The sequence below is a fragment of the Oncorhynchus mykiss genome, chromosome 8 (genome assembly GCF_013265735.2).
Source record: "Oncorhynchus mykiss isolate Arlee chromosome 8, USDA_OmykA_1.1, whole genome shotgun sequence".
Lineage (NCBI taxonomy): Eukaryota > Metazoa > Chordata > Actinopteri > Salmoniformes > Salmonidae > Oncorhynchus > Oncorhynchus mykiss.
Genome location: NC_048572.1, coordinates 89,772,621 through 89,798,219, shown reverse-complemented (window position 1 = coordinate 89,798,219; position 25,599 = coordinate 89,772,621). Strand labels below are relative to the sequence as shown.

General features: G+C 45.8%; 2 protein-coding genes across 7 annotated transcripts in view; one reads left to right on the top strand and one right to left on the bottom strand.

Annotated features, from left to right (window-relative positions):
• The window catches only part of yipf1 (Yip1 domain family, member 1), a 46,881-nt gene extending 39,571 nt beyond the window's left edge, over positions 1 to 7,310 (bottom strand). Inside the window, exon 1 of one of the 2 annotated variants that reach the window (XM_021614193.2) lies at positions 7,178 to 7,310. The gene's annotated coding sequence lies outside the window, so the exon portion shown is untranslated. Of the gene's footprint in view, positions 1 to 7,159 lie in introns of both variants that reach the window. The other variant, XM_021614191.2, reaches the window with a different exon arrangement.
• Positions 6,521 to 24,605, top strand: LOC110530892 (zinc finger protein ZFMSA12A). 5 transcript variants are annotated; one of them, XM_036986744.1, is made up of 9 exons: positions 10,178 to 11,020; positions 12,411 to 12,613; positions 12,973 to 13,065; positions 13,266 to 13,361; positions 13,974 to 14,084; positions 14,263 to 14,392; positions 15,619 to 16,492; positions 20,325 to 20,442; positions 20,518 to 21,442. In XM_036986744.1, the coding sequence occupies exons 1-9, from the start codon at positions 10,960 to 10,962 to the stop codon at positions 21,064 to 21,066; spliced, it is 2,235 nt and encodes a 744-aa protein (XP_036842639.1). In that variant the 5' UTR covers positions 10,178 to 10,959; the 3' UTR covers positions 21,067 to 21,442. The 5 variants fall into 5 exon arrangements, with proteins under 5 accessions (XP_036842640.1, XP_036842638.1, XP_036842639.1 ...); XM_036986742.1 differs by having other exon boundaries at positions 10,186 to 11,020; positions 20,840 to 24,605; XM_036986745.1 differs by lacking the exon at positions 10,178 to 11,020 and adding an exon at positions 6,521 to 6,646 and having other exon boundaries at positions 20,325 to 21,442.
• Positions 24,606 to 25,599: the final 994 nt, after the last annotated feature.

Genomic DNA, 25,599 nt, shown 5'->3' with positions numbered 1-25,599 from the left:
TGAGCAAATAGTCCCTGTAGCTCAAGGCCTGAGATGTGTTTCCTTATCCAATGCTGGAAGCTGTCAATCAAGAACTGGACTAGATATTAGATGATGACATCATACAAGAAGTGAATCAAAGATCAGAAAGGATTTCCAATATTCTCCACATTCCAAAGAAAGACAAAAGAAGTCAGAGTTTGTGCTGACTTATGAGAACAAAGCTGTCATAGAGAACGACACCAAGTTCCCACAGTAGACAGTATACTGCAAGCATTGCAAGGAGCGAAAGTGTTCGCAAAACTGGATGCGAAAAAGGATCATGGCAAGTTGAACTAGCCTCAGAATCAAGAAACCTGACAACATTCATCATACACAGTGGATACTACAGATTCAATAAATTTCCTTTCAGATTATCAAGCGCACCTGAGGCATACCAGAAAGACATGGACTTTATGCTATGTGGATTAACAACATTCAAATCAAATTGTATTGGTCACATACACCTGGTTAGCAGATGTTATTGCCAGTGAAGCGAAATGCTTATTGAATTCTAGGTCAGGTGAACAAAAGGACTTGAGTTCCTGTTGTTGTAATAACATATTAAAACATGTAATGACGCATTCACTGACTGTTGTCTGCCTGGGCTTAACCATACAATTTTGTCTTGTACTCTGTGTTATACCCTCCCTCTCTCTCTGTTTCTCAATATACTAACTGCACGGGAAACCCCCACCAGGGTGGGGGTTTAAGATAAAACACACTGACAACCCATAAATATACACTGCTCAAAACCCTTTGGGATGGGCTCCAAAGACAAAGAACTCTGTCAAGAACCAATGGGATACTGACGCCAGGCTGGAGAGGACTGTCTATCACCTACGAACAACCAACCAGGAGCCAGGACTACTAGAATCTACCTACGTCATTTCAATGTATAAATGTACTCCCCAAATATGTTGTACCTCCTCTTTTTCCGAAAGCTCCCTAAGGGTTGGACGAATAGGAGCCGTGCTGCACGTTTGCCAGATATTATTATGCTTGATTAAAGGCCTCTAATATACCGTATCCGCCTTGTCCAGAGTCTCATCTTGGTCTTGTTTCTCCAATAACTAATCATTTACACTGTATGTTGCTAAAATTACACCATGATTGTCGTTAATCATGAAACCTACACCCCCGCCCTTCGTCTTACCGGAGAGATGTTTATTCCTGTCGGAGCGATTCACTGAAAATCCGGATTCTGACAGCATGTCCCAAGCTAGCCATGTTTCTATGAAACAGAATCCCAATCCCAGATATCTCTTTGGGAAGTAACTCTTGCACTGATTTCAGCGACTTTGTTAACTGGGGACTGGACATTAGCGAGTAATATACTGGGAAGCGGTGGGTGGTGTGTGCGCTTCCGAAGCCTCACTAGAAGACTGCTCCGGCACCCTCTCCTCCGGCGGTGTTGTTTTGGGTCGGCCTCTGGAATCAGTTCAAATACCCTGGGAGGTGCTGACAAAGGATCCACTTTGGGAAAGTCGTATTCCTGGTCATTGTGCTGGTAAGTTGAGGTCTCTCTGATATCCAATAGTTCTTCCCGGCTGTATGTTATAACACTTAAGGTTTTCTGGGCAATACAATGCAAGAAATAATACATGAAAAACTATAGAAAAATACTGCACAGTTTCCTAAGGACTAGAAGCGGAGCTGCCATCTCTATCGGCACCATTTTTAACAGCAGTGATTATTGACACAAACCCAGTAGGACTTGGAGCTATATTGCTACAGCAACAGAAAATTAACAGAACAAGCCAATTGCTTATGCAAGTCGTTCACTGACCTCTAGAGAGACAAGATGTTCTCAGATCGAGTGAGAAGCTCTTGGGTGCGTAAGGGCAATAGAACACTTCATAACTTTTATATATGGAGGCCAGTTTGTACTACAAATTGATCCCAAACCACTGATCTACATGTTGGATTTGGAGGCAAGTCGTGGACAAAAGTTTTGAGAATGACACAAATATAAATTTTCACAAAGTCTGCTGCCTCAGTTTGTATGATGGCAATTTGCATATACTCCAGAATGTTATGAAGAGTGATCAGATGAATTACAATTAATTGCAAAGTCCCTCTTTGCCATGCAAATGAACTGAATCCCCCAAAAACATTTCCACTGCATTTCAACCCTGCCACAAAAGGACCAGCTGACATCATGTCAGTGATTCTCTCGTTAACACAGGTGTGAGTGTTGATGAGGACAAGGCTGGAGATCATTCTGTCATGCTGATTGAGTTTGAATAAAAGACTGGAAGCTTCAAAAGGAGGGTGGTGCATGGAATCATTGTTCTTCCTCTGTCAACCATGGTTACCTGCAAGGAAACACGTGCCGTCATCATTGCTTTACACAAAAAGGTCTTCACAGGCAAGGATATTGCTGCAAGTAAGATTGCACCTAAATCAACCATTAATCGGATCATCAAGAACTTCAAGGAGAGCGGTTCAATTGTTGTGAAGAAGGCTTCAGGGCGCCCAAGAAAATCCAGCAAGCGCCAGGACCGTCTCCTAAAGTTGATTCAGCTGCAGGATCGGGGCATCACTAGTACAGAGCTTGCTCAGGAATGGCAGCAGGCAGGTGTGACTGCATCTGCATGCACAGTGAGGTGAAGACTTTTGGAGGATGGCCTGGTGTCAAGAAGGGCAGCAAAGAAGCCACTTCTCTCCAGGAAAAACATCAGGGACAGACTGATATTCTCCAAAAGGTAAAGGGATTGGACTGCTGAGGACTGAGGTAAAGTCATTTTCTCTGATGAATCCCCTTTCCGATTGTTTGGGGCATCTGGAAAAAAGCTTGTCCGGAGAAGACAAGGTGAGCGCTACCATCAGTCCTGTGTCATGCCAACAGAAAGCATCCCGAGACCATTCATGTGTGGGGTTGCTTCTCAACCAAGGGAGTGGGCTCACTCACAATTTTGCCTAAGAACACAGCCATGAATAAAGAATGGTACCAACACATCCTCCGAGAGCAACTTCTCCCAACCATCCAGGAACAGTTTGGTTTATGAACAATGCCTTTTCCAGCATGATGGAGCATCTTGACATTAGGCAAAAGTGATAACTAAGTGGCTCGGGGAACAAAACATAGATATTTTGGGTCCATGGCCAGGAAACTCCCCAGACCATAATCCCATTGAGAACTTGTGGTCAATCCTCAAGAGGCGGGTGGACAAACTAAATTCTGACAAACTCCAAGCATTGATTATGCAGTCAGGATGTGACCCAGAAGTTAATTGACAGCATGCCAGGGAGGATTGCAGAGGTCTTGAAAAAGAAGGGTCAACACTGCAAATATTGACTCTTTGCATCAACTTCATGTAATTGTCAATGAAAGCCTTTGACATTTACGCTATGTCTGAGAATTCAAAGACTTGGACCACAAGATTGAGCACATCAAGGGAAAAACAAACGTTGCAGATTCCCTATCTCGCTTTTGTTATATAAGTATTCATACACATAGCTCATATAAACAAAGACATTCCGTCGTAAGAACACATACACCCAGCCACAAGACTGACCCCCTCTATTGGTCGGATGCTCAGGATAAGGCTCTGCTGTGCACCAATGGGGCTTCTGCTCTGGCTAGAGAGCAAGGCCCGCCTCCAACCCTCCGACCAGTCAAGAAGACCGAAACGACAAGACTCCACCTACTTTATTCTATGTATAAAAATGAATGTAACCGTTGTATAGGGTCTCTTTTTCACCTGACTCCTTGCCGAGTTATGTGAACTAGGTCCGTGCACGTAAAACTGCAGAACAAGATATCTTTGACTCATTAAAACTGTCTTCTGTTACAACTGAAATCCACTCTGTCCAGCGTCCGTGATTGGGTCTCAACTCTCCAGTATTTAAACACTAACACTTTCCCTATCCTGAAACTGAAGAAAATGGATATGTTGATGATTATGTGCAGAGAGTGCTTTCAGTTAGCGACCTACCTGCATTGACAATCAAGGATCTGAAAGAAGCAACAAAACAGGATAAAAATTTGACAAAGTTGATTCAAACTGTGGAAAGGAAAAATGGCCATATTCAGTTCCAGAGGATCTACATACAACAGAATGGACAACACATGACGTATTCTAAGAGGACACAGGATTGTGTTACCAAAAACATAGACATCGCACACAAAACTCATCAAGGAATGGTTTGTACAAAACAGTAGCAAAGAAGCAGCACTTTGATGGTCTGACCCCTTTTTCTCCCCAATTTCCCGTAAGGGAAAAAGCCAAGTTAACAAACAGATTACTGACCATTTCTTTTATTAATTTTTTTTTAATTTTACCCCTTTTTCTCCCCAATTTCGTGGTATCCAATTGTTGTGGTAGCTACTATTTTGTCTCATCGCTACAACTCCCGTACGGGCTCGGGAGAGACGAAGGTTGAAAGCCATGCGTCCTCCGATACACAATCCAACCAAGCCGCACTGCTTCTTAACACAGCACGCATCCAACCCGGAAGCCAGCCGCACCAATGCGCCGGAGGAAACACCGTGCACCTGGCCACCTTGGTTAGCGCACACTGCGCCCAGCCCGCCACAGGAGTCGCTGGTGCGCGATGACCAAGCCCTACCGACCAAGCACTCCCTAACCCGGGCGACGCTAGGCCAATTGTGCGTCGCCCCACGGACCTCCCGGTCGCGGCCGGTTACAACCTGGGCGCGAACCCAGGGACTCTGATGGCACAGCTGGCGCTGCAGTACAGCGCCCTTAACCACTGCGCCACCCGGGAGGCCGATTACTGACCATTTCGAATCCCACCGTACCTTCTCCGCTATGCAATCTGGTTTCAGAGCTGGTCATGGGTGCTCCTCAGCCACGCTTAAGGTCCTAAACGATATCATAACTGCCATCGATAAGAGACATTACTGTGCAGCCGTATTCATCGACCTGACCAAGGCTTTCGACTCTGTCAATCACCACATTCTCATCGGCAGACTAAACAGCCTTGGTTTCTCAAATGACTGCCTCGCCTGGTTCACCAACTACTTCTCTGATAGAGTTCAGTCTGTCAAATCGGAGGGCCTGTTCTCCAGACATCTGGCAGTCTCTATGGGGGTGCCACAGGGTTCAATTCTCGGGCTGACTCTCTTCTCTGTATACATCAATGATGTCGCTTTTGCTGTTGGTGATTCTCTGATCCACCTCTACGCAGACGACACCATTCTGTATACTTCTGGCCCTTCTTTGGACACTGTTAACTAACCTCCAGACGAGCTTCAATGCAATACAACACTCCTTCTGTGGCCTCCAACTGCTCTTAAATACAAGTAAAACTAAATGCATGCTCTTCAACCGATCTCTACCTGCACCTGCCCGCCCGCCCAGCATCACTACTCTGGATGGTTCTGACTTAGAATATGTGGACAACTACAAATACCTAGGTGGTTAGACTGTAAACTCTCCTTCCAGACTCACAATAAGCATCTCCAATCCCAAATTAAATCTAGAATCGGCTTCCTATTTCACAACAAAGCCTGCTTCACTCACGTTGCCAAACATACCCTCGTAAAACTGACCATCCTACCGATCCTCGACTTCGGCGATGTCATTTACAAAATAGCCTCCAACACGCTACTCAGCAAATTGGATGCAGTCTATCACAGTGCCATCTGTTTTGTCACCAAAGCCCCATATACTACCCACCACTGCGACCTGTACGCTCTCGTTGGCTGGCACTCGCTTCATACTCCTCGCCAAACCCACTGTTTTCAGGTCATCTACAAGTCTCTGATAGGTAAGGCCCCGCCTTATCTCAGCTCACTGGTCACCATAGCAGCACCCACCTGTAGCATGGCTCCAGCAGGTATATTTCACTGGTCACCCCCAAAGCCAATTCCTCCTCTGGCCGCCTCTCCTTCCAGTTCTCTGCTGCCAATGACTGGAACTAACTGCAAAAATCTCTGAAGCTGGAGACTCTTACCTCCCTCACTAGCTTTAAGCACCAGCTCACAGATTACTGCACCTGTACATAGCCCATCTGTAAATAGCCCATCCAACTACCTCATCCCCATACTGTATTTATTTATCTTGCTCCTTTGCACCCCTGTATCTCTACTTGCACATTAATCTTCTGCACATCAATCACTCTAGTGTCTAATTGGTATATTGTAATTACTTCACCACCATGGCCTATTTATTGCCTTACCTCTCTTATCCTACCTCCAATCCACATGCTGTATATAGAAGAAAATCTACTGTATTATTGACTGTATGTTTGTTTTACTCCATGTGTAACTCTGTGTTGTTGTATGTGTCGCACTGCTTTGCTTTATCTTGCCCAGGTCGCAGTTGTAAATGAGAACTTGTTCTCAACTAGCCTACCTGGTTATATGGAAGCACTGAAAAATTGCAGTTTTAATTTTTATTTATGTGAAAAAAAAAAAAACTTTTTGAATGTAAAAGAAAACCATATTTAATGTGTAAGCTATTGTAACAACAATGTTAGAAACGGTAATTCAATTTGATTGTTAAAGTTGTGGACTTTAAATCTAACCTCGGGAAGTATGAGTTGTTATCACAGCGAGTTAAACGAGTCTCCTTCTTTAATTCAACAACATCGCGTTGCAGCGGTGGATTTGATCTGCGCACCTGCGAGCAGCCGAACGAGTCCAGAACAACTGAATGTATGCGAAGTAGAAGTAGTTTTCACATAAAAACTTTCTATGTCCGAACTCAGAAGAAAATATGGTTCGCATAAATAACATGTTTACTGTGGTAGAACGTTTATTTTGATTGGCGATAGTCTGTGTTTATCAGAGTACCGTCAGTTGTAGACATAATTATTAGGGGTTATCGTTCGTTGCAATGCATGTAAACGTTTCAATTTAACTATTATATTAATCTGACGATAAACAATAACACCATTATTGTGTGCATGTAACCGTACTCAGTGATGATGGTCTATTTAGAAATGAGGTAGCTTATGCTTAACTTCGTGTTTGAGGGTATTCAAAAGTGAACCTTTTCTTTATACAATGTGTGTGGAGGGCCATCCATTTTCATTTCAGAGGCCCGATGTAACGCTTAATATAAATAACGTTCACTCTCTAATCCTATGCCAAATACAAGGAAGGCATTGCATTTCATTAGCTACATTGTGAATAATAACTCCACTAACTATTAAATAACCAAATTACCATCAATATATACTTTACCCTCTCAGCAGTTAAAGAAGTAAGAAAATATGTGTAAGGTAAACTCAGCTCCCTTTTCCGGTCGCATTTTCGTTTTTCTAAATAATAGTCAAATGATCTGATCTCGAAACAGCACATAAAAATCATCGCATATTCTCATTTTATAAATATTGTATTCCTGATTATGATTTGAAATAAAATGATTGAATGTGGAGAAATGTTCTTTATCATAGAGAAAATACCTCCTAAAGAAACATGGGACTTTTATTTTGACATGAAGCAGCAGGACCGTTTACGGAAATACGCGTTCTTCGCCGAATGAAGAAGAAGCCGAAAAGGTGTTTTCTTTGCCTGCTAGGATAGCTAACTAGCTAGTATATTTATTAGATAAGTCATTCCTTCCCTTTCTCTTCATAAAAATCCGAAGCAAGAAGTTCTTTGTAGGTGAAATATGGGTATGTATTAGCTGATGTACACATTGCATAGTTTTTTTTGGTAACTATCAGTTGCTTCGGCCCTCAAGCCAAGGCTTGTGTTAGCTAGCTACAATAGGACATATGTTTATAACTAACCCAAGATAGACCAGAGCCTGTTGTTTCCAATGGGAGCAAACTAATCATAATGGGCAGGACAAGCAAGGAGGTGGGCTGAGCCAAGGACGACCTACTGACATCCTATTGGCGCATTCTAGCATTTATTTGTATATTTCCGTTAGGGAACGCCTACGCTGTGAAGTGCGCATGTGCGGTAACTCAATTGGTCCTTGCGCTCCTTGGAAATATATATTTTTTTAAACTTTGGCAAAGCGAAGGGTAAAGTCTACAAAAAATCAGTTTGTTACAGATTTTAGTTTTGGAAACACAAAACTGTATGGAGATCCAAATGTTTTATCGATGAGAAAATTAGCAGAATGTTGGCCATAATTAATCTCGCTTCATCGTTTCCTACTGCCAGCCACTGGGCTTCCTCTCAGCACCTTATTTTGTAGTGAGTGGAATCGCCAACAGGACGCTTTACATTTGTACATCCGGTGAAATATCTGCCTCATTGTTCTATCTGTGACAATACTGTGTGATTACTGCCAACAATTTGGGCGTTCCTTGCATGATTACTGCCCCCCCCCCCGAGCATTCCATTGGTTCCTGTATGAACACCGCCCTCGAGCACGCCATCATCATGCTTGTGTTACACTTTTGATATGATGGATTTCCCAATTGTCTATGTGATTTAAAATGTGGGTCAAAAAGGAAATAAAAGTACTATGTGAGTTTTTCGGGGGGGCGAATGACACTTGACTACCGGTGTCCTAGCAAGCTACATATATTGCCCCTGCCCCCCGCCCGCTGAGTCCTGGAGTCCTAGCTAGCACACTGGCCTTCGCTTCCGCCTGCTGTGTACCGGAGTCCTCCTAGCTAGCACATTGGCCTTCGCTTCCGCCTGCTGTGTACTGGAGTCCTCCTAGCTAGCACATTGGCCTTCGCTTCCGCCTGCTGTGTACTGGAGTCCTCCTAGCTAGCACATTGGCCTTCGCTTCCGCCTGCTGTGTACTGGAGTCCTCCTAGCTAGCACATTGGCCTTCGCTTCCGCCTGCTGTGTACTGGAGTCCTCCTAGCTAGCACATTGGCCTTCGCTTCCGCCTGCTGTGTACCGGAGTCCTCCTAGCTAGCACATTGGCCTTCGCTTCCGCCTGCTGTGCATTGGCCTTCGCTTCCCGCCTGCTGTGTACCTGTTAGGAAATTATGATTAAAATGACTGAACAAATCATTTTAAATGGAACTGTAACTAAGTAAACTTATACTCATACTTATACTGTTTTATTATATCTAGTTAATGAACACCATTCCAACTAGGAAGAAACAAATGGGTTGTGGACTGTGAAAACAGATAAGGTCGTTAGCCTATAGTTGACCCTACAGAAACTTAGCTCTGGGGTTTTTAGATAAGGCAGTGAGTGCATTCCTAGGTTTTCTGTTAATTAAAACTGTCAGTTCAGTGTTGATCGATAATGTTGAGGGGTCAAAAGTTATCTGGGAGTGTGTTAGTAAGTTAGAATGAACTTTTCACCTTACTTTGTCCCGGTTGAGAGGAGGGGATTCTGTTAAACCAATGAAATGACGTCATGATCTGTATATAAACTGCTGCACGTGATTAAGCGGGAGCGCGCTCCGAGAATACATTATATTACCTATTATTGAAAGACTGGTCTGCGTCTTTTTTATGCAAACAAGAAATCTTACAAATTCTCATAAAACAGATTAAGGGCTTTCAATTGATGAAAGCACATTGGCATAATTAAATTACAGTAACAGTACCGGAGTCCTCCTAGCTAGCACAGTGGCCTTCGCTTCTGCCCGCTGAGTACCGAAGTCCTCCTAGCTAGCACAGTGGCCTTCGCTCCCGCCTGCTGTGTACCGGAGTCCTACAAGCTAGCATAGTGGCCTTCGTTCCCGCCTGCTGTGTACCGGAGTCCTCCTAGCTAGCACAGTGACCTTCACTCCCGCCTGCCCTCAATAACATTAACAGAAAAGCAGTGCCCGACAGGCTGGGGTAAAGGAAACTATCTACTGGTGTCCTAGCTGGCTAGCTACTTATCCTGCTGTTTACCAGAGTTCTAGCTTGCTAGCACCCAGAGTCCTTTGCTAACGCCTCCCGAACACCTGTCCTCACCGTCGTTAACAGAACTGTACCCCACAGGCGGGGGCGAAGTACACTGTCCTAGCTAGGAGAACTCCTGTACTCAGCGGGCGGGGGCGAAGTACACTGTCCTAGCTAGGAGGACTCCTGTACTCAGCGGGCGGGGGCGAAGTACACTGTCCTAGCTAGGAGGACTCCGGTACTCAGCGGGCGGGGGCGAAGTACACTGTCCTAGCTAGGAGGGCTCCGGTACTCAGCGGGCGGGGACGAAGTACACTGTCCTAGCTAGGAGGACTCCGGTACTCAGCGGGCGGGGTCGAAGTACACTGTCCTAGCTAGGAGGACTCCGGTACTCAGCGGGCGGGGTCGAAGTACACTGTCCTAGCTAGGAGGACTCCGGTACTCAGCGGGCGGGGACGAAGTACACTGTCCTAGCTAGGAGGACTCCGGTACTCAGCGGGCGGGGACGAAGTACACTGTCCTAGCTAGGAGTTCTCCGGTACTCAGCGGGCGGGGGCGAAGTACACTAAGTACACGCTACCATTGTCGCACCCGCCTCTTCTTCTGTGGGGTCTGTTGGCATCCAACGCTATGGTACATTACTGCCTCCTTCTGTACTGGAGCGCCCCCACGTCTGTACCGGAGTCCTAGCTAAAAAATGGACCAATAGAAGAATAGAGAGGGGTTCCTGCAGATGCAGGAATGCCCACATGCAGGAAAGCCCCAAATTATGGGCTGCAATTTCACCCTTCTCGCTAGCTACAGTAGCCAAACTACATGTGTGTTGTTCAAGACAAAAGGGTTTCAGTGAGCAGCAACGTGCATATTCCATTGAACAACAGTGGTAACAATTTATCCGTGTTTATAAACGCGTATAAAATGTGACAGGATGACGTTTTCCTATGATATCATAGGAAAATGTCGCTACAGTATGTTCTGCCAACATGATATCATAGGAAAATGTCATCCTGTCACATTTTTGCAAATAGTTTAGAATCAAACAATTGATACATTTGTCAATTGGCTATGCTCCCAGCAGGCTTTGGGGTGCCAATGTGAAAAGATGAGTGTCAACTAGAGGTGGCCCGATTAATCGGAATTGCTGATTAATTAGGGCCGATTTCAAGTTTTCATAACAATCGGTAATCAGCATTTTTGGAAACCCGATTATGGCCGATTACATTGCACTCCACGAGGAGACTGCGTACGAGAGTGCAGCAAGGAGCCAAGGTAAGTTGCTAGCTAGCATTAAACGTATCTTATAAAAATCAATCAATCATAATCACTAGTTAACTACACTGTATATTACCAGTTTATGTAGCTTGTCCTGCGTTGCACATAATCGATGCGGTGCCTGTTAATTTACCATCGAATCACAGCCTACTTCGACTTCGCCAAACGGGTGACGATGATGATTTAACAAGCGCATTCGCGAAAAAAGCACTGTCGTTGCACCAATGTGTACCTAACCATAACCATCAATGCCTTTCTTTAAAATCAATACACAAGTATATATTTTTAAACCTGCATATTTAGTTAATATTGCCTGTTAACATGAATTTCTTTTAACTAGGGAAATTGTGTCACTTCTCTTGCATTCCGTGCAAGCAGTCAGGGTATATGCAGCAGTTTGGGCCGCCTGGCTCGTTGCGAATTGTGTGAAGACCATTTCTTCCAAACAAAGACAGTAATTAATTTGCCAGAATTGTACGTAATTATGACATAACATTGAAGGTTGTACAATGTAACAGCAATATTTAGACTTCGGGATGCCACCCGTTAGATAAAATACCGAACGGTTCCGTATTTCACTGAAAGAATAAACATTTTGTTTTCGAAATGATAGTTTCCGGATTTGACCATAATGACCTAAGGCTCGTATTTCTGTGTGTTATTATGTTATAATTAAGTCTATGATTTGATATTTGATAGAGCAGTCTGACTGAGCGGTGGTAGGCAGCAGCAGGCCCGTAAGCATTCATTCAAACAGCACTTTCCTGCATTTGCCACCAGCTCTTCGCTGTGCTACAAGCATTGCACTGTTTATGACTTCAAGCCTATCAACTCCTGAGATTAGACTGGCAATACTAAAGTACCTATTAGAACATCCAATAGTCAAAGGTATATGAAATACAAATGTTATAGAGAGAAATAGTCCTATAATTCCTATAATAACTACAACCTAAAACTTCTTACCTGGGAATATTGAAGACTCATGTTAAAAGGAACCACCAGCTTTCATATGTTCTCATGTTCTGAGCAAGGAACTGAAACGTTAGCTTTTTTACATGACACATATTGCACTTTTACCTTCTTCTCCAAAACTTTGTTTTTGCATTATTTAAACCAAATTGAACATGTCATTATTTATTTGAGACTAAATTGATTTTATTGATGTATTATATTAAGGTAAAATAAATGTTAATTCAGTATTGTTGTAATTGTCATTATTACAAATATATATATATATATATATATATAACAATCGGCCGATTAATCGGTATCTGCTTTTTTTTGGTTCTCCAATAATCGGTATCGCCGTTGAAAAATCATAATCGGACGACCTCTAATTGTGACCCAACCTCCTCCATCTTTCTCATCTCTTTCCCCCTCTTGGCAGAACCCCCATTTCCTCTGCTCTCCCTGGGTGTCCTGGTACCTCCTCTCCGGATGATGTCAGCACTCATGTGGCAGGTGGTGCGCCTGGGCAACATAAGTCAGTATGGGAAATTGGAGGAGTTTGTTTCCATGGTCACAGAGGCGGTTCCAGATCTCCTGTCCAACAGACAGAGGTGGCTGCTGACCCTGGCACTCAGAGGACGGGTAAGAGACTCTCTGATAGATTGTAAGAGATTCCCAGCATGTTTCGAGAGTCTAGGTTTCAGCAAGGCTCAGTGCAGAATCACTGAGCCTGCACCCTAAATAACAAACTCACTCAAATTCAATCTGGGGTCCAGATTAGCAGTTTGCTCCGGCCAATCACCTGGAAGGTTCTGTTTGTGATTGGAGGCTAAAAATATGAGGTCGCACATATAAGTTTGCTTGTTGCGGGTGTATGGGGATAGAAGAAATACCCACTGCTCTTGCTAGTATCACTTATGGTTTATTAAGGTTGTGTGATTGGAGGCTACATATGGGTTGAATTCATGTAACAGTTGGTAACTGTTTGGTTCTTGTCTCAGGTGAGTCTACAGCTATTAGGGTCTGGACATCCTGATGACCTCAAGGCTGTTCAAACCCACCTGGATAGAATCACAGCATCTGGTCTCAAACAGGTGAGTGTTTTAATCAACTGGTGCGTAATTCTGACAAGCCTGCTCTCCTAAACAGTAAGCAGTAAGGGCCGGTTTCCCAGACACAGACTAAGCCTAAAAAGCACTTTCAAAGGAGATTCTCCAGGACGAGGGTCAGTCTGTGTCCTAGAAACCGCCACTGTGCAGCTTGTGATGTTTGTCTGGACTCTTATGTGTTGCAGTCAAACGATGCCGCGATTGAATTTGCTGAATCCAACTTCCTGAAGCTGATCCAGAGCCTAGTGGAAGACCCAGATAGGAAGGAACACTTCTTCAAGGTATGATAGAGCCTAGTGGAAGACCCAGATAGGAAGGAACACTTCTTCAAGGTATGATAGAGCCTAGTGGAAGACCCAGATAGGAAGGAACACTTCTTCAAGGTATGATAGAGCCTAGTGGAAGACCCAGATAGGAAGGAACACTTCTTCAAGGTATGATAGAGCCTAGTGGAAGACCCAGATAGGAAGGAACACTTCTTCAAGGTATGATAGAGCCTAGTGGAAGACCCAGATAGGAAGGAACACTTCTTCAAGGTATGATAGAGCCTAGTGGAAGACCCAGATAGGAGGGAACACTTCTTCAAGGTATGATAGAGCCTAGTGGAAGACCCAGATAGGAGGGAACACTTCTTCAAGGTATGATAGAGCCTAGTGGAAGACCCAGATAGGAAGGAACACTTCTTCAAGGTATGATAGAGCCTAGTGGAAGACCCAGATAGGAGGGAACACTTCTTCAAGGTAAGATGCTTCTCCAAGTCACACCGATACAAATCCCCAACTGATGCACTGCACATAATCAGATCAAGTTGACCTCATGTTTAGTGCTAACCTAAATACAAGGACGTATGCAGTTTTAGACTATTGAAACAGGCTGTCTCTCTTGTACAATAGGTTGTGTTCCCCGTGGAGTATGGACCGAGCTTTGACTCGGCGCTGCAGACTCTGGTGTGTCATTTGCTGTCCAGACTGGAGGAGCTGCTGCCCGTCCCTGACTTCAAACAGGTACAGACAGACTGAGCTGACCCAGAACCACAGTGAGATAGAGAAACAATAGCTATTTCTAGTTCTGAACAGTAAACTGGGTTCACGAAAGTAAAACATTTAAGGAAAATTGCATATATGTAAATCTTTGTCATCACAATACTGTCATTTTCACCACCGTTCTCTCTGCTGTCTCTAGACTGCTCTGTTGATCAGTGGTGCCCCATCTGTCCTGGAGGACTTCATGTGCAGTGTCTCCCATGCAGAGGATCTGAAGTCCCTGCTACAGAACCCACAGTGCCACGGGAAACTCAAGCTGCCCAAGAGCGGTAAGCCTCTTGTCTGAGTTCCTAATGGCTCTCTTCCCTTAGCGCCTCTGCTTAAAAGTAGTGTTCTCTATAGGGAAGGGGTGTCAAACTCATTCCATGGAGGGCTGACTGTGCTGGTCTTTGTTATTTCCTTTCAGTTTGTGTCCAATGAAGTTTGACATGCAGGTGAGGGTAGCTAATCAGTGACCTTAATAGATCAATGGAGTACAAGGGAGGAGTGGAAGACCGGGCCCACCATGGAATAGTTTGACACCTTTGATGGAGGGAATCCGCTGCCATTAGGTACACATCCCCCACCCAGTACACATCCCCCACCCGGTACACCCCCCCCACCCGGTACACATCCCCCACCCGGTACACATCCTATGTCTGGTACACATCCCCCACCCGGTACACACCCCCCACCCGGTACACATCCCCCACCCAGTACACATCCCCCACCCGGTACACATCCTCTGTCTGGTACACACCCCCCACCCGGTACACACCCCCCACCCGGTACACACCCCCCACCCGGTACACATCCCCCACCCAGTACACATCCCCCACCCGGTACACATCCCCACACACCCCCCACCCGGTACACCCCCCCCCACCCGGTACACACCCCCCACCCGGTACACATCCCCCACCCGGTACACACACCCCACCCGGTACACATCCCCCACCCAGTACACATCCCCCACCTGGTACACATCCTCTGTCTGGTACACACACCCCACCCGGTACACATCCCCCACCCAGTACACATCCCCCACCCGTTACACATCCCCCACCCGGTACACATCCCCCACCCGGTACACATCCCCCACCCGGTACACCCCCCCCGCCCGGTACACATCCCCCACCCGGTACACCCCCCGTCTGGTACACACACCCCGCCCGGAACACACCCCCCCCGTCTGGTACACACACCCCGCCCGGAACACACCCCCCACCCGGTACACACACCACCCGGTACACACCCCCCGCCCGGTACACACACCCCGCCCGGTACACACCCCCCACCCGGTACACACACCACCCGGTACACACCCCCCGCCCGGTACACACCCCCCACCCGGTACACACACCAACCACCCGGTACACACCCCCCACATAACCGTAATCATCTAATAATCTATATAATAATCTCACAATATAACCTTAATCATCTAATAATCTATATAATAATCTCACAATTGTTTCCCATCTTCTTTCCATTGGTCCTGGTTGTCACTGTTCAGCTCCTTCGCAGATAGAGGACCATCTCCTCTTCTCCTTATCCCTTCCTCCCTCACTGAGACTGGGCAATGCCTCGCACCACAGCGCCAGCGAATCCAAAGCCTTCCCTGACTGTGAGAACCCGCCCCTGCAGGTCAGAGATAACCAGGGGACTATGACTGACAATTTGAGTGGCCAATGGGCTGAGTCCAAAACAAGTACAGATCAAAACGTGATTGGAACAGATTCAGTAGAAAACCAAGGAGGTTCTCAAAGAACGGACAACCAGAAGGACGTGAAGGAGAAAGATGTGGAAAGACAAAGTGCAGGAAGGAAAGCAGTAGACACGGAGCACCAATACTGTCTGAGCACCAATACTGCTCCTCAAACTGCTGACCAAGACACGGCACCATCAGCCAGCCAACAAGCTGCCTCAGCCTCCACCTCAGTCTCTGCCCAGGACACCACCTCAACATCCACCTCGGGCACCCTGTCGTCCTCCTCCGGTGTGTCACCCGAGCAGCCGCGGCGGCGCGTGGCCCACAGGTGCCCCCAGTGCGGCCGCTGTTTCATCTACCGCTACAAGATGCTGGAGCACCAGAGACTCCACACAGGGGAGAACCCTTACAAGTGTTCCCAGTGTGGTAAGACCTTCAGAAGGTCCTCGGAGATGTCCACCCACCGCAGAACGCAGTGCTCCAACGCTGCCTATGTCTGTATTAAATGTGGAAGCAGTTTCGGTTCGGTCAGAGAGCGGGTCAGCCACCGGTGTTGTGGTAGCAAAGCGGCGGCGGCGCCGAAGTTTGAATGTCCGCAGTGTGGGAAGAACTTCAAGTGGCACAACTCGTTAAAGAAACACCTGGTAACCCACACCAGGAAGAAGGGCTTCAATTGCAGGTACGTTAACATTAACATGACACTATTATCGTCCCAAATTACACCCTATTCCCTATATAGTGCTTCATTCTATAAAGGGGAAAGGGGGGATACCTAGTCAGTTGGACAACTGAATGCCTTCAACTGAATTGTGTCTTCCGCATTTAACCCAACCCCTCTGAATCAGAGAGGAGCGGGGGGGGGGGGGGGGGGGGGGCTGCCTTAATCGACATCCACGTCTTCAGCACGCGGGGAACAGCGGGGATCAGCGGGGAACAGTGGGTTAACTGCCTTGCTCATTGACAGAACAACATATTTTTCCCTTGTCAGCTCAGGCCCAACACTCTAACCACTAGGCTACCTGCTGTAGCTAGAGGACTCCTGATATCTCCAGGACTGGTTCTAGAGCTAGAGGACTCCTGATATCTCCAGGACTGGTTCTAGAGCTAGAGGACTCCTGATATCTCCAGGACTGGTTCTAGAGCTAGAGGACTCCTGATATCTCCAGGACTGGTTCTAGAGCTAGAGGACTCCTGATATCTCCAGGACTGGTTCTAGAGCTAGAGGACTCCTGATATCTCCAGGACTGGTTCTAGAGAGGAGAAATCACTCCCAGTGGCTGTATTGAAGGGGGAGTGGTTTCTCCTCTCCTAGGTAATCAGTGGCTGTATTGAAGGGGGAGTGGTTTCTCCTCTCCTAGGTAATCAGTGGCTGTATTGAAGGGGGAGTGGTTTCTCCTCTCCTAGGTAATCAGTGGCTGTATTGGAGGGGGACTGGTTTCTCCTTCAGTCCCTATACTTTTTGGCCCTGACACAGACATTGATCACCCCATAGAACACTGCTACTCCATTTGCCCTGTCTTCATCTGACTATGTTTTCTCTCATAGTCCGAGAGCATCTGGTCACAGTGATGGCACAGGGCTTCTCATTTCTCCTGACTGGAGATTCTCTATTCTCCCTCTCTCACCTGTCCATCTCCTCATTTGAATTCCATGTTGTCACTGTCTCTTGACCACTCAAGCTTAACATCGTTGTTATTTATCGCCCACCATGTTGCCCTTAGAGTTCCTCAATGAGCTTGACACCTGAACCTTTAAACAGGTCAACATTCACAAGGCCGCAGGGCCAGACAGATTACCAGGACGTGTACTCGGTGCATGCGCTGACCAACTGGCAAGTGTCTTCACTGACATTTTCAACCTGTCCCTGACTGAGTCTGTAATACCTACATGTTTCAAGTAGACCACCATAATAGTCCTTGTGCCCAAGGAAGTGAAGGTAACCTGCCTAAATGATTACCGCCCCATAGCACTCACGTCGGTAGCCATGAAGTGCTTTGAAAGGCTGGTCATGGCTCACATCAACAGCATCCTCCCGGACACCCTAGACCCACTCCAATTCGTATACCGCCCCAACAGATCCACAGATGACGCAATCTCAATCGCACTCAACACTGCCCTTTCCCACATGGACAAAAGGAACACCTATGTGAGAATGCTGTTCATTGACTTCAGCTCAGCGTTCAACACCATAGTGCCCACGAAGCTCATCACTAAGCTGAGGACTCTGGGACTAAACACCTCCCTCTGCAACTGGATCCTGGACTTCCTGATGGCCTGCCCCCAGGTGCTAAGGGTAGGCAACATGTCTGCCACACTGATCCTCAACACTGGGGCCCCTCAGGGGTATGTACATTAGTCGAGAGTTTCAAGTTCCTTGGTGTCCACATCACCAACAATCTATCATGGTCCAAACATGATAGGGCACGACAAAACCTTTCCCCCTCAGGAGATAGAAAAGACTTGGCACGTGTCCCCAGATCCTTAAAAGGTTCTACAGCTGCACCATCAGGAGCATCCTGACCGGTTGCATGGTATGCCTGGTATGGCAACTGCTCTGCATCTGACCGTAAGGCACTACAGTGCAAACGGCCCAGTACATCACTGGGGCCAAGCTTCCTGCCATCCAGGACCTATATAATAGGCGGTGCCAGAGGAAAGCCCATAAAATCGTCAGACTCCAGTCACCCAAGTTTTCTCTGCTTCCGCACGGCAAGCGGTACCGGAGCGCCAAGTTTAGGGCCAAAAGGCTCCTCAATAGCTTCTACCTCCAAGCCATAAGATTGCTGAACAATTAATAAAATCGCCACCGGATTTGTTGAGCTCATTTCCTGACGAAGGCTCGCTGCTCTTCGTACTGGGCGACTTCAACCTTCCGACTTTGACTTTCTTTCCACCTCTTTCTTTCCCCTCCTTGCCATATGCTTGACCTCATCTTTACTGGAGGTTGTTCCCCTACTAATCTCACTGCAACCCCCTCCAGGTCTCTGATCACTACTTAGTTTCCTTTTCTGTCTCCCTCTATAATTTTTCCCTCCTGTCTCCTGATTCTGCCTCTTCAACCTTACTCTTTTTCCTTTCCACATCCTTCGACTTTCACTGTCCCCTTTCCTACCGGCCTGCTAGACCCTCACCTCCTGCTCCGTGGCTGAGTGACTCATTGCTTACAGAACAGGGCTGCGGACAGCTGAGCTAAAATGGAGAAAAACTAAACTTTCGGAGGACCTATCATCCTTTCACTCTCTCCTCTTTACCTTTTCTTCCTCTGTGTCTGCTGCTAAAGCCACTTTCTATCACTCTGAAATGTCTGCCTTGCCAACCACTTCAAAAAGAAGGTTGGTGATATCCGCTCCTCATTCACTCAGTCTATTGAGTCCACTGGTCCCATTCACACAGAACTACTCCTTGACCTATTGAGTCCACTGGTCCCATTCACACAGAACTACTCCTTGACCTATTTCTCCCCTCTCTCCAGAAAGAAATGTTACTGAGTTACAGTTCATATAAGGAAATCAGTCCAGTTAAATAAATGTATTAGGCCCTAATCTATGGATTTCACATGACTGGGCAGGGGCGCAGCCATGGGTGGGCCTGGGGGGGCTTAAGCCCACCCATTTGGGTGCCAGGTCCAGCCAATCAGAATTAGTTGTTTTTTTTCCACAAAAGGGCTTTATTACAGATAGAAATACTCCTCAGTTTCATCAGCTGTCCGGGTGGCTGGTCTCAGACAATCCTGCAGGTGAAGAAGCCGGATGTGGAGGTCCTAGGCTGGCGTGGTATGTGGTTGTGAGGCCGGTTGGACGTACTGCCAAATTCTGTAAAACGATGTTGGAGGCGGCTTATGGTAGAGAAATTAACATTCATGCCAATTGCACGCTCCCTCAACTTGAGACATCTGTGGCATTGTGTTGAGACAAAACTGCACATTTTAGAGTGGCCTTTTATTGTCCCCAGCACAAGGTGCACCTGTGTTATGATCATGCTGTTTAATCATCTTCTTGATATGCCACACCTGTCAGGTGGATGGATTATCTTGGCGAAATATAAATTCTAAATAACGGGGGTGTAAACAAATTGTGCCATTTTTCTTTTAATCATCTTTTTGTGAGTATGCAACATTTCTGTGTTTTTTTTTTTCAGCCCATGAAACATGGGACCAACACTTAACATCTTGCGTTTTATGTATATTTTTCAGTATACTTATGACCAGGTCCCATAGGAATTTGGTCAAAAGTAGTGCACTATATAGGGAATGGTATGGCATTTGGGAAGCTACACTGTGATTCATGATTGGTGACTCATGTAAATCATGTTTTATATTTAATGTCCTGTAATGGAAAAGCAAATATATTTGAAAAGACAATAGCTGTGGCCCAGATAGCAGCCTAGTACCTTTTTATAGAGCTCTATGGGCCCAGGTCAACAGTAGTGCACTATAAAGGGGAACAGGAAGTCACTTGGGACACGGCCGATAAAGGCTATCTTCCATAAAGCGCTATCCTATGTATTCTAAGGTACTGTGGTGAGGGGCCGTTCCCAGGTATCGCTGAGCTGAGGACCCACCAGAAGGTCCATGATGGAGAAGAGAAGCCCTACAAGTGTGAACAGTGTGGAAAGGGCTTCAGCTCCCAGGTATTCTGTTGTATTCATCTCCCAGGTATTCTATTGTATTCATCTCCCAGGTATTCTATTGTATTCATCTCCCAGGTATTCTGTTGTATTCATCTCCCAGGTATTCTATTGTATTCATCTCCCAGGTATTCTATTGTATTCATCTCCCAGGTATTCTGTTGTATTCATCTCCCAGGTATTCTGTTGTATTCATCTCCCAGGTATTCTATTGTATTCATCTCCCAGGTATTCTGTTGTATTCATCTCCCAGGTATTCTGTTGTATTCATCTCCCAGGTATTCTGTTGTATTCATCTCCCAGGTATTCTGTTGTATTCATCTCCCAGGTATTCTATTGTATTCATCTCCCAGGTATTCTGTTGCGTTCAGCTTAAATATGTCTTATAAAATGTATTTAGGGCTGGCTCCATGGCCACGAGCAGCGCCACTCCCAAGAGAGGTCCAAGATCTGCCCCAGCTGTGGAAAGGCCTTCCGGTGCAAAGGAGACCTGAAGCTCCACATGCGAACTCACACCGGCGAGAGGCCGTACCAGTGTACCTACTGCACCAAGCGGTTCTCTGTGAACGGAAACCTGACGATACACATCAGGACTCACACGGGGGAGAAACCTTTCCTCTGCTCTGACTGCGGCAAGGCCTTCTGCTCTGCAGGAGAGCTGCAGATCCACAGGAGAACACACACTGGGGAGAGACCGTACAAATGCACCGTCTGTGAGAAAGGCTTCACCATGGCTAGTCAGGTGACTCTTCACATGCGGGTACACACGGGGGAACGACCCTACGTGTGTCACGAGTGTGGAAAGGCATTTCGTCGCGGTGCGGAGCTGAAGACACACATCCTGAATCACAGTGGGGTGAGACCATACCCCTGTCGTCTCTGTTCCAAGACCTACACCTGCCTTAGTCACCTGAAAAGACATTTGAAGACTCACGGGGACCAGTCGGTGGATATGAGCAGTGAGTTGTCTGTATCTGCTGTATAATAAACCACTTGAATAGAAAACACACCTTTTAACACCGTGTTGTCAATATAATGAGGTGCATATTTCATTTTCTGACGGCTACTTATATTAAGAGGGAGTTGACTGAACTCCGTAAAGATCATCGCCATGTTTGCTTATTGCTACTATCAGGACTAAGACTGTTGCTTCTAGAACAAGACGAGTGTTGCTTCTAGAACAAGACGAGTGTTGCTTCTAGAACAAGACGAGTGTTGCTTCTAGAACAAGACGAGTGTTGCTTCTAGAACAAGACGAGTGTTGCTTCTAGAACAAGACGAGTGTTGCTTCTAGAACAAGACGACTGTTGCTTCTAGAACAAGACGACTGTTGCATCTAGAACAAGACGAGTGTTGCTTCTAGAACAAGACGAGTGTTGCTTCTAGAACAAGACGAGTGTTGCTTCTAGAACAAGACGAGTGTTGCTTCTAGAACAAGACGAGTGTTGCTTCTAGAACAAGACGAGTGTTGCTTCTAGAACAAGACGAGTGTTGCTTCTAGAACAAGACGAGTGTTGCTTCTAGAACAAGACGAGTGTTGCTTCTAGAACAAGACGAGTGTTGCTTCTAGAACAAGACGAGTGTTGCTTCTAGAACAAGACGAGTGTTGCTTCTAGAACAAGACGAGTGTTGCTTCTAGAACAAGACGAGTGTTGCTTCTAGAACAAGACGAGTGTTGCTTCTAGAACAAGACGAGTGTTGCTTCTAGAACAAGACGAGTGTTGCTTCTAGAACAAGACGACTGTTGCTTCTAGAACAAGACGACTGTTGCTTCTAGAACAAGACGACTGTTGCTTCTAGAACAAGACGACTGTTGCTTCTAGAACAAGACGACTGTTGCTTCTAGAACAAGACGAGTGTTGCTTCTAGAACAAGACGAGTGTTGCTTCTAGAACAAGACGACTGTTGCTTCTAGAACAAGACGACTGTTGCTTCTAGAACAAGACGACTGTTGCTTCTAGAACAAGACGACTGTTGCTTCTAGAACAAGACGAGTGTTGCTTCTAGAACAAGACGAGTGTTGCTTCTAGAACAAGACGAGTGTTGCTTCTAGAACAAGACGAGTGTTGCTTCTAGAACAAGACGAGTGTTGCTTCTAGAACAAGACGAGTGTTGCTTCTAGAACAAGACGAGTGTTGCTTCTAGAACAAGACGAGTGTTGCTTCTAGAACAAGACGAGTGTTGCTTCTAGAACAAGACGAGTGTTGCTTCTAGAACAAGACGAGTGTTGCTTCTAGAACAAGACGAGTGTTGCTTCTAGAACAAGACGAGTGTTGCTTCTAGAACAAGACGAGTGTTGCTTCTAGAACAAGACGACTGTTGCTTCTAGAACAAGACGACTGTTGCTTCTAGAACAAGACGACTGTTGCTTCTAGAACAAGACGACTGTTGCTTCTAGAACAAGACGAGTGTTGCTTCTAGAACAAGACGAGTGTTGCTTCTAGAACAAGACGACTGTTGCTTCTAGAACAAGACGAGTGTTGCTTCTAGAACAAGACGACTGTTGCTTCTAGAACAAGACGACTGTTGCTTCTAGAACAAGACGAGTGTTGCTTCTAGAACAAGACGAGTGTTGCTTCTAGAACAAGACGAGTGTTGCTTCTAGAACAAGACGAGTGTTGCTTCTAGAACAAGACGAGTGTTGCTTCTAGAACAAGACGAGTGTTGCTTCTAGAACAAGACGACTGTTGCTTCTAGAACAAGACGACTGTTGCTTCTAGAACAAGACGACTGTTGCTTCTAGAACAAGACGACTGTTGCTTCTAGAACAAGACGACTGTTGCTTCTAGAACAAGACGACTGTTGCTTCTAGAACAAGACGACTGTTGCTTCTAGAACAAGACGACTGTTGCTTCTAGAAAAAGACGAGTGTTGCTTCTAGAACAAGACGAGTGTTGCTTCTAGAACAAGACGAGTGTTGCTTCTAGAACAAGACGAGTGTTGCTTCTAGAACAAGACGAGTGTTGCTTCTAGAACAAGACGAGTGTTGCTTCTAGAACAAGACATTTTTCTTTGTTGCAGTTCTAGGCGTTTTTATAATCCTTTTGATCATGTCTTAGATTGAGGCTTTTGGATAGTTGCAGTAGCTAGTGTTTCTGTTCATCTCACATGCCGAGTTACTCCGTGTCTGTTCATCTCACATGCCGAGTTAATCCGTGTCTGTTCATCTCACATGCCGAGTTAATCCGTGTCTGTTCATCTCACATGCCGAGTTAATCCATGTCTGTTCATCTCACATGCCGAGTTAATCCATTTCTGTTCATCTCACATGTGTTGGTTCTGTTTACTTAACAAATAAGGAACACTCAAAATGTGTGCACTTATAAATCATAACAATTTTAATCAATAAAAATACATCTGTAGACAGAAGTCAAAGATCAAACATCACACATACAACTGATGTCTCTCATGAGTTCTGCCCCATAGGAAAAGTCCAAGTTGCTTTTGTCATGCTTGTAGTCAACCCCCTTGTGATGTCACTGCATATGTCATTACCTGCTACTCATCAGACCAAGCCCATGCATACACAGCTATACAAACGTGCAAGAGAGATACAATAGTTCCAGTGTTTTCTAAGGCCTCAGCAGTAAATGTCCCCAAGTTGATTTATAGAGGTCTGTCAGACTAGACTCTTATCTCTTCTACTCCCCTGAAAGACTTTGGAACAATTTTAAAACATTATAATGAATATATAAATATTGTTAATCTGTAGTCTATGATCCTATAAATGTAGAGGAGGTGGGGTCCAATAACCCCTCCCCTTCTATTAATACAACATAAGCATAATCAATTATTATAATACATCAATCATTTGGTGCAGCCCCTATCATGACCCCAATTTGACCCCATCACATGCCAAATGAATCCATGTCTGTTCATCTCAGATGCCAAGTTAATCAGCAATGGAAAGTGGTTTGTTGACTAATGGAACTCTTAGTTGTGAGGAGACGCATGAAGGTCTCTCCCAACCCACCTTAATTAGAGGGTATGCAATCATGTTTGACCCTATTTTTACAATAACCACATTTTTTGCAGAAAAAAATAACTCACTTAAACTCAATTTCACACTGATTTGATCTTGGTCAAAATGTATATTAGAAAGGACGTATGATTGTTATGAATATGTTAATTGAAATGAAAATATTAAATGATTTCTTGACTATTGGCATTTCTATTAAGCTTCTTACAAAAGGCTACTATAGTATAATACTGTTTAACAGAGTCCAATATCAATGTAGAAAAATAAGTTCTTTATCCTCAGCTTCTGTCTCCACTCTCATTGGATGGCAAGTCGAACGCAGAGGTGGGTGTAGGTGGAAGCCACTGTGTCTCATGAGGCGTTGGTCTTTGAGGAGAGAGGTCCCTCCCCTCTGACCATCTCCTCCAATGAGTTTTGAGAATGAGGTTGAGGAGAGAGAGGGTTCAGTGAGAGAGGTCTCTCCCCTCTGACCATCTCCTCCAATGAGTTTTGAGAACGAGGTTGAGGAGAGAGAGGGTTCAGTGAGAGAGGTCCCTCCCCTCTGACCATCTCCTCCAATGAGTTTTGAGAACGAGATTGAGGAGAGAGGGTTCAGTGAGAGAAAGACTACGTGAGAAAATCCTTTTCAGACTCCTCGCCTCCTTCTCAAAACCCATTGGATGAGAAAGCCAGAGGTCCCTCCCCCTCTGACCATCTCCTCCAATGAGTTTTGAGAATGAGGTCGAGGAGAGAGGACTCAAGGAGTATGCAATTGAGATCCCCCCCCCCCCCCCCCCCCCCAATTTACAGATTTGTTTCTCACTCCATTCCTGAAGGCCCCCCAGGGGGGTTGAGAGACCCTGCTCTAGACATCAGACGGCTAGCAGGGCAGTTTTAGTCGTTGTCCGTGCTGGATTTTGTGTCAGGGCTCGTTGGACATCATCTCCTTCCTGTTGTGGGTAGGGAACACACTGGACACAGCTGGTAGCGCCCCCTGGTGTGCTTCCACAGAATGCAGCTGTCGAAGGAACGACCTGGGGTGGAGGGGAGGACGAACAAGGGGGGTGAGTCCCAATTATCTCCTGAAGTGTATTCACTACTTCCCACAAATATAAAAGCATTGTATTGGTGGAGGCTTGAGCTCGTGGCAGTTTCCACCATATCTCCGATACCAGTCGTTTGCTTTCAAATCAGTGAGGAGA